Source organism: Trachemys scripta, chromosome 15, assembly GCF_013100865.1.
Source record: "Trachemys scripta elegans isolate TJP31775 chromosome 15, CAS_Tse_1.0, whole genome shotgun sequence".
In the NCBI taxonomy this organism is placed as follows: Eukaryota; Metazoa; Chordata; order Testudines; family Emydidae; genus Trachemys; species Trachemys scripta.
Genome location: NC_048312.1, coordinates 19,628,481 through 19,640,517, shown reverse-complemented (window position 1 = coordinate 19,640,517; position 12,037 = coordinate 19,628,481). Strand labels below are relative to the sequence as shown.

The window sequence follows — 12,037 nt, the reverse complement described above, 5'->3', positions numbered from 1 at the left end:
TGGCAAGAGCAAATGGGACAAATGCCCAGTTCTGACAACAATGTGGAGCATTCCCCCTAGGGCGGCATAAAGGAATGTTGGGGGGGGGAGCGACAACGGGGCTTGGGCTGTCAACCCCAGCCCCATGTGGGGGGCAGAGACCCTCAGACCAGCCTCAAGCGGTATCCTAGTTTCCTTTAGGAAATATGGTCACCCGATTGGTAGACGCAGGATTAGAACTCAGTAGCTTAGCTGATCTTGCACTAGACCAACCAAAGCTATAAAGAAAAATATGTGGATAGCAACCATTTTAATTCTGCATTTTGCTCAAATAGAAACTTTTTAATAATGGTCAAGTTACTTTTAGCTCTAATACAGTCAAACGATGACAGAGGGAGGGAAATAAAATAGAAAGCAGAGCAGGGGTGGCCAACCTGTGACTCCAGAGCCACACGTGGCTCTTCATAGGTTATGCGGCTCCTTGCACAGCTGCTGACTCTGGGGCTGGAGCTACAGATGCTAACTTTCCAATGTGCTGGGGGGTGCTCAGTGCTCACCCTCCTCTGCTGCCCCAGGCCCTGCCCCCACTCCACCCCTTCCCCCGAGCCTGCCATGCCCTCACTCTTCCCCCCCTTCCCCAACAGAGATTCCTGTGCACCGTGAAACAGCTGATCACAGCAGGTGGGAGGCGCTGATTGCTGGGGCTGCCAGCAGGCAGAAGGCACTACAGGTTGGAGTGGGGGAGCTGACGGGGGCTGCTGACGTAGTACTATGGCTCTTTGGCAATGTACATCGGTAAATTCAGACTCCTTCTCAGGCTCAGGTTGGCCATGCCTGAAGCAGAGTTTTTGTACTGGCATAACTATGTCAGTTAGGGGTGTGATATTTTTACTGGTACAACTCCTAATACGGACAGAGTTATTTTATAGCAGAATAACGCTCTATGGGAATAAACTATATCGGTATAAGCATTTTAATGCTAGTATAACTAAATCCATAGAAAGTGGGTTGTACCGCTTTAGGTATACCAGTACAGTTAAAGCAAATTTTATGTGTAAGACAAAGCCTTAGGCACCTGCAGATATTATGTCTAGACAGAGTCACTCAATGAAAGAGTTTCAGAGCGCTACTTTAAGCCTTCCAACTTAAAAATCATATACAGGTACTGCAAAAATTAATTTATTTGTTTCACACAGCTCCTTAGATTATTAAAACCGAAATAATTTTCTAATTCTAATGTACTTAACTATTTATGTTCCATTTTCATTTTGCATTGTTCTTGTGAGTTTCACAGTAGGTTCTCATTGCAGTTATGTTTGGGTTTCACATGCTATAAAGGAATATTTGTTTGAAGACAGCAGTTTTCAGTGACGTTTAAAAAAAGTTGTAAAAGTATTTCTACTAGATTTAGCTTTTAGAAGAGTTCATTCTTCCTAAACTGTAATTTTTGACCAAATGCTAACGGGAATAGTTTTCACAGTCGTGTACACAGTGCCACTTCCCAGAGCAAGGGTGTGAAGGAGTGACTGGAGAAGAAGAGGAGGGAGATACATAAATGATGATGGATAGGCCTTTAGCAAGGGGGCGGGGGAGTCGTTACATCCAAGTATTTGAGAAACCCGGTTGTAAAGGGTGCAGGAGCCCAGCAGAATCTTCACAGGAGGCTCCATCCAGCCATAGGCCGGTGTGAGACAGAGGGGTGGAATAGGGCCCCTCAGAGTCCCTCAGGCCCTTCAGTGGAAACGGGGACGTCTGTGGGTTCTGGAACTAGAGGGCTCCCCAATGATCTGGGGACCTTTAACGTAAGTAAGGCTTGGCCTGCGGAGATCGCTCCCCCACCGCACCTCCTCCCCTAACAAGGCTGATCCCCCATACGGGCGGGGACAGGGCTGCACCCCCGCTCTCCATACAGGTGCCCGGCAGCACTGTGCCCTCCGCTTCCTCAGCAGAGGCGCCAGGTACCGGCCTGCACGCCCCACACAGGTACCAGCCCCCCGGCTTCCCCGAGAGACTTCCCCACGCCCCAGCCCTTTGTGCAGCCCCGGTGTCAATTCCCAGCCGCCCCGCGCCTGGGTAAGCAGCGGGCAGAGCAGCCCGCTTAAGACGGGGAGAGGGGGGGCGACGCGCCGCTGAGGGGAGTCCGTTCTACGTGGAAGGGGGAGCCTCACCTGCAGTCTCCACGGCAACCTCCTCCCGGGCCCCTGGAGCCCAGCAGGCCAATACAACGGCCGCTCATTGGCTGAACTGCGACTCCCTACCCAGCCAATAGAGATGCTGGATACAGAGTGACCGGCTGCCTTAGGAGAGGGCGGGGCCGAGGGGGCTGCAAAGCAGCTTCCCACAGTGATACCCACCCCCCGCGAGGCTATGCCTTCCACACGCGCCGCGCCCCGCCCCTTCCGGTCCAGTACCCCCCTGGCGCCGTCACGGGACCCCATCGTCAGAGAGTGCTCTGATGCCGTCACCCCGGCACGTCGTTGCCGTCATGACCTTAGCGCGCGCCAATCGCTTGCGCCGTGCTGTTCCCCCATTGGCTCTCGGGAGGCACCGTCCCGTGACTCGTCCTGCCCGCTCTCTCGTGACGTCGGGGTGTGTCCCCTCGTCCCGCATGTGACTGTCAGCCCTTCCCGCGCGCACGGGGCCGCGGCGCAGCCTGTCCCCGCCGCCGCTGCCCGGGCTCGGTGTTCGACCAGTGACCGAATAGAGCCTGGAACTCCTGTCACCAGGCGTCTGACGCCGCCGACATTCCAGGGGACGTGTCCCTGGCTCTCTCCAGCGCGCCACCAAGTCCCTCTGCACTGTCATCGCCACACCGCCTTGGCGCATCTCCGCCCTTCGCCTGCGGGCATTGCCTGAGGGGTTGGACATCTCCACAGCCTAACGTTAAGCGTGGTTACGTGCTTTGTTGAATCAGGGCCCTGGTTCTGCTTCCTGTGCGTCGCTGATGACCCTCCTTCACTATCCCCTTTCCTGGCTTTTCTTCCTGCTGCCTTCTGTTTTCTGCCAGTGTCCATCAGGTTCCTGGACTGGATACCTTGTTTCATTTGTATAGCCCATCGCTGGGACTTTACCGCTCATGGATTCAACTACTGCCTTTTCTCTCGTAGTGGGCTGGTCAGTCCCCTCTCTCTGGTTGCCTTTCTGATATTTCTTCACGGACGCCTGGCTTCAGCTGAAACTCATTTTCTCAAACAATGAAGTCTTCTTCTTTCCTTCCAGTCCTTCTCAACTGCCCTCCTTCTTTATTCTGTATATTCACAGCCAACTACACAATCCTTCCTTTGAAGTGGCCCTGTCAACACTGGTTCTCCACTTGTGAAGTAACTCCCTGCTCTCCATATGTCAGTATATAATGCCTGCATCTGTAACTTTCACTCTATGCATCCGAAGAAGTGAGGTTTTTACTCACGAAAGCTTATGCCCAAATAAATCTGTTAGTCTTTAAGGTGCCACCAGACTCCTTGTTGTTTTTGTAGGTACAGACTTACACGGCTACCCCCTGATACTTGACAATCCTTCCTGTTTCCCCAGACCATCATTCCAGTGTTGATTGTCTGTTCTCACACCTTAATTGAAAGTGAGCTGTTGAATCTTTAAGAAAAATGTCCTTTCTCCAGAATGTTATTTACTTAAGTTAAGTAGGTGCTAACAAAGGCAGAGAGTTTTAAAAAGTGTCAATAAAAATTCTTTCCGTCAGTTGCTCAGTTTTCACCAGTTTGCTTGAGTTACACGCTCAAGTTACTTTACTTGAGCTAGCCAAGCTTAAGGGAGAGCGGCCACATTGCAACATCACACTTTACTTGCAGGTTTCAGAGTAACAGCCGTGTTAGTCTGTATCCGCAAAAAGAAGAACAGGAGTACTTGTGGCACCTTAGAGACTAACAAATTTATTAGAGCATAAGCTTTCGTGGACTACAGCCCACTGTAAGGACTAAGGACTGGGAATGGCTGAGCCATTACAAACATTGACTCTATCTCCCCTTGTAAGTACTCTCACACTTATTATCAAACTGTCTGTACTGGGCTAGCTTGATTATTACTTCAAAAGTTTTTTTTCTCTTAATTAATTGGCCTCTCAGAGTTGGTAAGACAACTCCCACCTGTTTATGCTCTCTGTATGTGTGTATATATATCTCCTCAATATATGTTCCATTCTATATGCATCCGAAGAAGTGGGCTGTAGTCCACGAAAGCTTATGCTCTAATAAATTTGTTAGTCTCTAAGGTGCCACAAGTACTCCTGTTCTTCTTTTCACTTTACTTGCAGAGAATGATTGCAATAGTATAGCAAAGAGTGATTGGATTAGCATCTGATAAATTGTGCTAACTTGAGCTGTAGCTGCATCCCCACAGCATTAATAACACATACCACCTGACAGACCAGCTAGCTCAAGTTTAAAGCATCACCTTAACTCAAGGTAGAGATTTTTGTCTATGAACTGGAATCAGGTTTGGGGTAATGCTCGAATTATATCTCAAATTAAGCATTCCAACGAAGACAAGCCCTTGGTCTGTGTGTATAGTATTATGTAGAGTTAGAGCACTATGTAAATAGATTGTAATAGAATCATAGAAAACATAGAGCTGGATTGGACCTCAAAGGGGTCATCTAGTCCACTCTTCTCATACTGAGGCAGGACCAAGTACACCATCCCTGACATGTGATTGTCTAACCTGTTCTTAAAAACCTCCAATGACAGGAATTCCACAACCTTCCTTGGTAATCTATTCCAGAGTTTACTGCCCTTTTAGTTAGAAAGTTTCTCCTTATAACTAACCTAAATCTTCCTTGCTGCAGATTAAGCTGATTACGTCTTGTCCTACTTTCCGTGGACATGAAGAACAATTGATCAGTTATCTCAGTCAAGTTAATTACAATCACTTTAACCAAAGTGAGCAATTTATCAAGTTACTCTGATGGTCACTAAAGGGCATATCTTAACTTGTGCATTACACTGGAGCACCCTATAGTCAAATGTCTAACAGCTGAAACATACACATCAAAGCTTTAGTCATTTTTTGGTGCTGGATCTTTGATCTTTTTCAGAATGGGAACCTAAAAGGCATTTTTGTAGCTGTGTATCAAATATGTCCACTAAACTTAAAGAAAGTGATGATTTTATGGTAAAACCATCTGGTAAATTATTAGAGAATGAAGATGTGTGTTTAGGGAGACACTGGAGAGAGTAGAGGACTGGTAATAGGATGAAAAGACTCTGTCAAGCAGATCATTGGACTACAGTGACCAGATGTTGTTACCATCTGAAGCTGTTTGCTGGCCAACATGGAATAAGCTGATACTGTCAGTCCTGGTAGACACCAGGCATACATGTTGACAACCTGCAGTGGAACCCAAAGACTGAAAGTGTGGAGATTGAAGTACCCTCTCGGTCATGAGTTTGTGTTGAAGTATGCTGGCAGGGTTATGTAGGGAAGCTGGTAGGAACATGATTGTAAGGAGAAATAAATATGTTTCATCAGTCTGGGTTTGTTTTTTTCATTTGTATTTTATTTTTAAAATTAAAACAGATTAATTGCAAATGTGACTGTAGAACAGGCATTTGTTTACAATGTGGAGAAGGCTGTAGATAAGGAGCAGTGGGTTAGTGCATTGGCCTGCCACCCATGTACGTCTGAGTTCAAACTGTGGCTTGTCAAATTAAAATCTTTTATTGTAGTCTCCCATTTTGTGCTTATTACAGAAACATCTCAGGGATGGGCAGAGAAGACAGATCTAGAATAGCAGGGGTGTTTCAAGTTTCAGATGCATTTGGAGAGCTTGTATGGAGGAAGCTTTCGTAAATGACTTATATTGCTTTCTAGTTTATATTGTTGTAATCTAAGGAACCATATCAGCCTGCAGCCATGCCACCTTGTACTACAAGGAAATCTCCCACCTGAAGTGATATAAAGAATAGTTCCCGTTGTGTAGAACGTACACATATTTATCTCAAAATCTTTGACTCCAGGTTTAAGAAAGCAGACTATCGCCCCACCAGCTATCGTATAAACTGATAATTGGGGATGGGGTATTCATACACCTTAAAGCAATCGCCCCACATGGTTGTTCTTTTAACTCAAATGTTATTTAATATTTATATCCTAATATTGTCCAAAGGTCTTCAACAGCATCAGGCCCCTTGTGCTGGTTAAATACCTACACAGTCCTTGTCCCAAAGACTTGAGAATCTCAGAAGTTATCTTTGTGCCCTTAAACCAGTCTGTTAAGATTTTGGACATGCAAACATCTCAGTACAGAGATTTTGAACAATCCAATAAAGATCACTGACCCTTAGAAACAGTAGCCAAATTCTTTGAAGTTCAAGGCTTGAAATATTTAGAAACTGTAAAAAGATCTCTTGCTGAGTGACGTTGGGGATCAGATATCTGGCAGGCTGCGTGCAAGAAAAGCTGGACAATTTGGGGGTTGTATTTGTGGGGAACAGAAGTTTAAATAATTCCTATTGAGACCTAGGCAGTTGGTACATTTGCTTTTCTTGGACCTAGAGTAACAGATCTAAGTAACCGGGTTGTTTCAGCATAAGCAAATGCCTACTGCTTCCTTTGGTTTCTCTATACTGTACTATGCAGGGCTGTGTACTGATTTCAGTCTGTGGATTTAAGGGGCCTGCATGACCTCCCTATGCCAGTTTCCTCCTCAAGCCCCAAAACATTAAACTTCACTCAGAGTGAAGGAGCTAAATGGCTGTTTCCCTAGCCAACATGATCATAGAGAACATTCAGCACTAGCAGTTTGTGGACTAGGAGAGCCTACAGTGATTTTATGGTACCAACTCATAATCGTTCCTTTGATCCCACTCCACCCCCTGCATTTGCTAGAGCCAAATAAATGATAAGAGGGCTCAGGCTGAGAAAAACAATCTGTCCCAGCCATTCACTCACTTTGGTTTAATATTTTAACTGCTCTCTTACAAAAGATGCAAAATCCATGAGCAACGAAGCTCTCGGTAAGTTCCCTGCCCCAGTTTACATTATGATTTTGCATTAGGACGTATGTTTTGTCACTAATATAATGTCACAGACATACTGGGGGCGTGAAACATAGTCAACATTGCATAGAAAGTCTGTGACTGGAGAAACCAAAGTAATGGTAGCTCAGGTGCTTGTCTGAACCTATTGAGACTCCCGCCAACACCCAAGACTTTCCTTCCACAAACCTACCACTCCTCTAAATATGCCCTGCTCCCCCTTTATCTGTTGTCTTCTAGGGGGCAGGGACCCCTCTGGCCTACAATCCCCTCCAGCAGTTGGAACAAGCTCAGAAGTCATTCTCTTCTGCTATCTTTGCATGGCAATCTCCTTCCCACTTTTAATCCCTCCAGATGGTATCCATCCCCTTTCCACTCCTTTGTCTATCTATACACCCCAGGGCAATAGAGTGAAGCTGCTGCTGAGAGCTAGAGAGCTTGTGTGGAGGCTGCCTCTTCTTCTTGTGCCTGCCCTTTTATAGCAATGAGAGAGCCACAAAGCCAGGAAACCGCTAACAGGAGAAGCAATGAAGGAGAAACAGCCTCTAAAAACAACTAGTGGTAGGAAGCCAACAAGGCCCAGCAAGGGGAGCTGGGACAACAATCCTGTTTTTCGCCCTAAGGGAAGTCAAAACTTGGCTCCAAGAAGGGAAGTACTTTATAAACCAGAATTAAAGCTACATTTCTGTAATGCTAACATTGAGGTTACTGGGTTTTCTCAGATTGTCACAAAGGGTTCGCCTCCACTTTTCTGAGCCGCTCATAGGGACATGGGCAGTACTGTCCCCCTGCCTGGAGCCAGGGTAGTAATAGGATCAGCTACAGCTTTAAGTTTGTCATATGCAGGGATCCTAGTTTTCCATGATAAAACCCCCCAAATTCTCTGATAAAAAACATAAAAATCCGTATTTTCCATAATTATAATGAAATGCTGAACTTTAGTTTTCCTAACCACAATAGATAGGTAACAGTTGAACACAATATTTTATTGATATATTTACAATTTTTAAGCAAGTTTGAAGCCTACCAGTGCCATGAATCATAATAAAATAAATAGCATTGCAATTTGCATTTCATACACATACCAAATAATTCTATGTCTGTATTGTATATTTTCAGAAATTTGTTTGTTTTAAATGCACAAAAACGCTGGAATGATCCAGTCACAGTGCATTGTTTCTTTACTGTTGTTGATGGACCTGCTGTTTCAGTCACATTTTTGGTTTATTTTTTCCATTCAGTTAATGTTTAGCACTTTGTGTGTTCTGCAATTGTCTACCTTCAAGTGTAATCGAAAGCCTTGCTGCATACAGTACAGAACAGCACATTACCATCAACATGAAATCTGTCCTTGCCAAATGCAGAGACACACTGTCTTTGGGTGATTTTTTTAAGTTTTTGGCATCTTTTCATAACTTTAATCACTCACATCTGGAGGCTGCAGTGAAATTTGAGATGCATTAAAAAATGAACCCCACATACACCATTGAATAACCTCTCTACACTGAAAGCAGTTTATTGGAGTATGTTTAGCTACGTAAATTAAAGTGCATTCAAAAATTAACCACAAGAGGAGGAAGTTGCGCACATTGAGTAAGTGACATAAGTACTTTCAGTAAAATTTAGTTAATGTTTTTATTTTTCACAAAAAGTAAAAACTAAAGATTCTTTGTAAAAATGCAAATTCAGCTTTTTTTCCATGGCAAATGGATTTCTAAGATCACTGGTCATATGCTCAGTGACACACAATTGTTTAATTTACTATCCTCCTTTTAAAAGCATTTAACTGAAAAGACCTCATGAGAAAAATAAACAGGGAGCGTGGACAGCTGTGTTATCTACAAGTGTGCTTAGAGAGGGTGAGTGAGATACAAGGAGAAAGGGAAACAAAATGAAAGTATTGTGATAATCTAGTGAATCGACACACACTAAAAGTATTTTGATAAAAGTTTTATTGACCAGATAAACGCCCAACTCATGACACTAACACATAAATCTGCACTTAGTGCAGATTTTATTTAGAGGACAGTGATTTTGCAACAATGGAAGAACGTTATGTTGCATGTGTAGTAACTAGCTCCAGATATTAATAAATCATTTGGTTTTAATTATTTTTGAATAACCTCATTGGTTTCAGTTATTTTTGAATAAATGAAAGATACTTCCAACTTGACACCCAAATTTTTGATTGTGTGTTAAAAAAAAATTACAAACACTAACTGGAATAAAAAGTGTTCTGTGAGCAATGAAAGAGGAAATTCGTTCATTTTTAAATGTAATTATTCCCTTGCAATGCTGTAAATACCCAACAACTAAACACTGTAGTAGTACATCAGAACCAGAAAATGAACGATTTAATCCTGACCCTCAAAACACTTATTCACATAAGTATTCCCAATGAATTCAGTGTAACTATTCACATGCCTAAATGTTTGCAGGATTTGGACCTTAGAAAGTACTATAAATGAAACTGACAACTCTATCTTCATTATCTCTGCTGAGCGAAATGCAAAAGTAAGGAAATCCCATAGACGATGATAACTAGGGGGTTGAGGGTCTTTAAAAAATAAAATATTGTGTATAATCCAGTTATAAAGTGACCAACTCTAAAGGCCCCCAGGGGAAAACTCCCCTACTAAGAGAATGGACATTAGAGCAGATGTAGCAAAGCCCTGGGTCTAATACGAAGGAAAAAAAAAAAAAAAAAAAAAAAAAAAAAGCAAAACACAGGCACTCCAAGAAGTCAGTTATGTGTAAATTCATCAGCTCCTCTCCACCACCCACAGGACATTGAAAGCATTCGTAAAATAAAAAGTGTTCTGATCTTGCTCACTATAGTGAGAGGGTTGTGAGAAAGTACTGTGGACAAGGAGACAAGTTACAGGAATTGAAACTAATTACCTGAACCAGCAAAACAATTTCCTGGGCTCCACGTCCTAGGGTATGAAATGATTCTGCAATAAGAAGCCCTCCTTCCACACATACCCCAATGCACAATATGCACATTGATATTAAACTACAGGAGTCTACTGAATGAACATGGGAACATCCACCTGTGCAAGCCAATGATCCTAGTGAAGTAGAGCTCAGAGCAGGAGATTAGAGAGGAACCCTAGCCCAGCCATCCCATACGAGTTAAAAGATTCTTCCCTCAGACCAATATTCTCTCTTCCCAGAAATGGGGTGGGGGTGGGTTTAGAATGGAAGAAATGTTCACGGAAGTTGGAAGTGAAAGATCTCAGATCCCCTTGAATCTCTGCCCTCCAGTGGCAGCGAGTTAGGCTAACTACTGTGAATTAGGGCTTGTCTATACTTATGCGCTGGTTCGGCAGCAGGCAATCGAACTTCTGGGTTCGATTTATCGCGTCTTGTCTGGACGCGGTAAATCGAACCCAGAAGTGCTCCCCGTCGACGCTGGTAATCCTGCTCGGTGCGAGGAGTACGCAGAGTCGACGGGGGAGCCTGCCTGCCGCGTCTGGACCGCGGTAAGTTTGAATTAAGGTACGTCGACTTCAGCTACGTTATTCACGTAGCTGAAGTTGCGTACCTTAGTTCGAATTGGGGGGGTTAGTGTAGACCAGGCCTTAGTTTAGTGTCTATTGCCAGACTAATGAGCAACATTTAGTGACTTCTGGTGTAGAAGAGTCTACAGGGACATGGTCCCAATCAGCATTCTATCTGGTGGTGAAGTTAAGCCCATAAACTCTCAAGATATGGCCCATGGACTCCTAGAACAGACAGAATTTCACAAGGAAGAGAAAAGGTTAGCACATGACAGGATCTGTCTTTCTCTTGCAAAGCAGCCCTCAGGCTGAACAAAACTGGAGAACCTCCCCAGTCAGTTATCAATGATGCCAATCATGCAACAGAAATAAAGAACTGTTCACTGCTAAAGGAAAAGACTACAAAACTTGGATTAACTGGATCCAAATAAGGAAGGCCATCATGACGCTGCTGATTTCAAAACAAACTCCCAGCTACACAAACCTCACAATTCAAGTTTTGTTTGAGATCATAGGTAACTGCATTGTCTCTGGGCCACAAGACAGGTGTGAGACAAAGACTTCCAACTGTTACTGTCAAAGAGTTTGGCTGGTAAGCCCCGCTTTGGAGCTGTGTGCACACAGGAAGCAGAAAAAAGAAAGGAACTACATGAGTGGAGGTGTAGAAGGATACATATAAGATCTTGAGTAGAAACAAACAGGTAGAGCTGGCCATCCTGGGGTTGTGCCCTCCACAAGGGTTTCTTTTTAATGGGTTTCTTGAAGAGATCATAAGAAAGTCATGACAGTTCCTTTCTTGCCAATCTGCCACGGTTCCAGTGGATAAAAACGGATCAGAATCCTTTGCATGTGGAAGAGGAGAGAACACAGGAGGAAAGGAAAGGTTATTATTTTATATTGGAGATAATGTTCCATTAAGTTCTCTCAACAACCCAGAAACACACCACTAAACATAGCTCTCAGTGGTCTGGACTTAATATCTCTGACTGTAATAGGAGCAGGATTTTTTATAGAGACAGTGTCTGAGTGGGTTCTAAAGTCCTGTCCACACCCACAAAAAGTTAAACTGTTAACCATCTATTTATCCAAGGTACTTACCGTGTATACTCGTCCATAAACCCAATATTTTTGGTAAAAAAGTGACACATTAAAGAGCCGGCATCAGCTTATAAACGGGTCTACACCAAAATTTGATGATTTTAAAGTCTATGGAATCATTTAATTGAATATGTAATACATTGCTGTTTTGTTTACCTGGAGCGTCTGCAGGCATGGAGCCCCTCAGCTCCCTATGGCCGCAGTTTGCCGTTCCCAGCCAATGGGAGCTGCGGGAAGTGGCGCTGGAAACGGCGAACCGCGGCCACAGGGAGCTGAGGGGCTCCATGCCTGCAGACGCTCCAGATAAACAGAACATCCCAACCCGCCAGCAGCTTATCCTGATGGGCCGGGAGCCAAGTTTTCCAACCCCTGAAATATAGGGTCAGCTTATGAAAGGGTCATACAGTTTTTGCTATTTTTACCTATCCATTTTGGGGGGTCGGCTTATAAACAAACAGGCTAATGAAC

General features: G+C 44.1%; 2 protein-coding genes across 9 annotated transcripts in view; both read right to left on the bottom strand.

Annotated features, from left to right (window-relative positions):
• Positions 1–2,363, bottom strand: part of CABIN1 (calcineurin binding protein 1) — a 236,290-nt gene extending 233,927 nt beyond the window's left edge. For 4 of the 8 annotated variants that reach the window (XM_034791361.1, XM_034791366.1, XM_034791365.1 and 1 more), the window contains exons 1-2: positions 2,148–2,362; positions 1,227–1,309 (exon numbers count right to left, since the gene is read on the bottom strand). The gene's annotated coding sequence lies outside the window, so the exon portion shown is untranslated. Of the gene's footprint in view, positions 1–1,226; positions 1,310–2,147 lie in introns of all 8 variants that reach the window. The other 4 variants (XM_034791363.1, XM_034791367.1, XR_004648280.1 and 1 more) reach the window with 3 other exon arrangements.
• An 8,070-nt stretch (positions 2,364–10,433) lies between these two features.
• The window catches only part of LOC117888284 (D-dopachrome decarboxylase-like), a 4,710-nt gene continuing 3,106 nt past the window's right edge, over positions 10,434–12,037 (bottom strand). Inside the window, exon 3 of the mRNA XM_034791546.1 lies at positions 10,434–11,312. Within this exon, the coding sequence (XP_034647437.1) occupies positions 11,240–11,312 (73 nt within the window). The 3' untranslated portion in view covers positions 10,434–11,239. The remainder of the gene's footprint in view (positions 11,313–12,037) is intronic.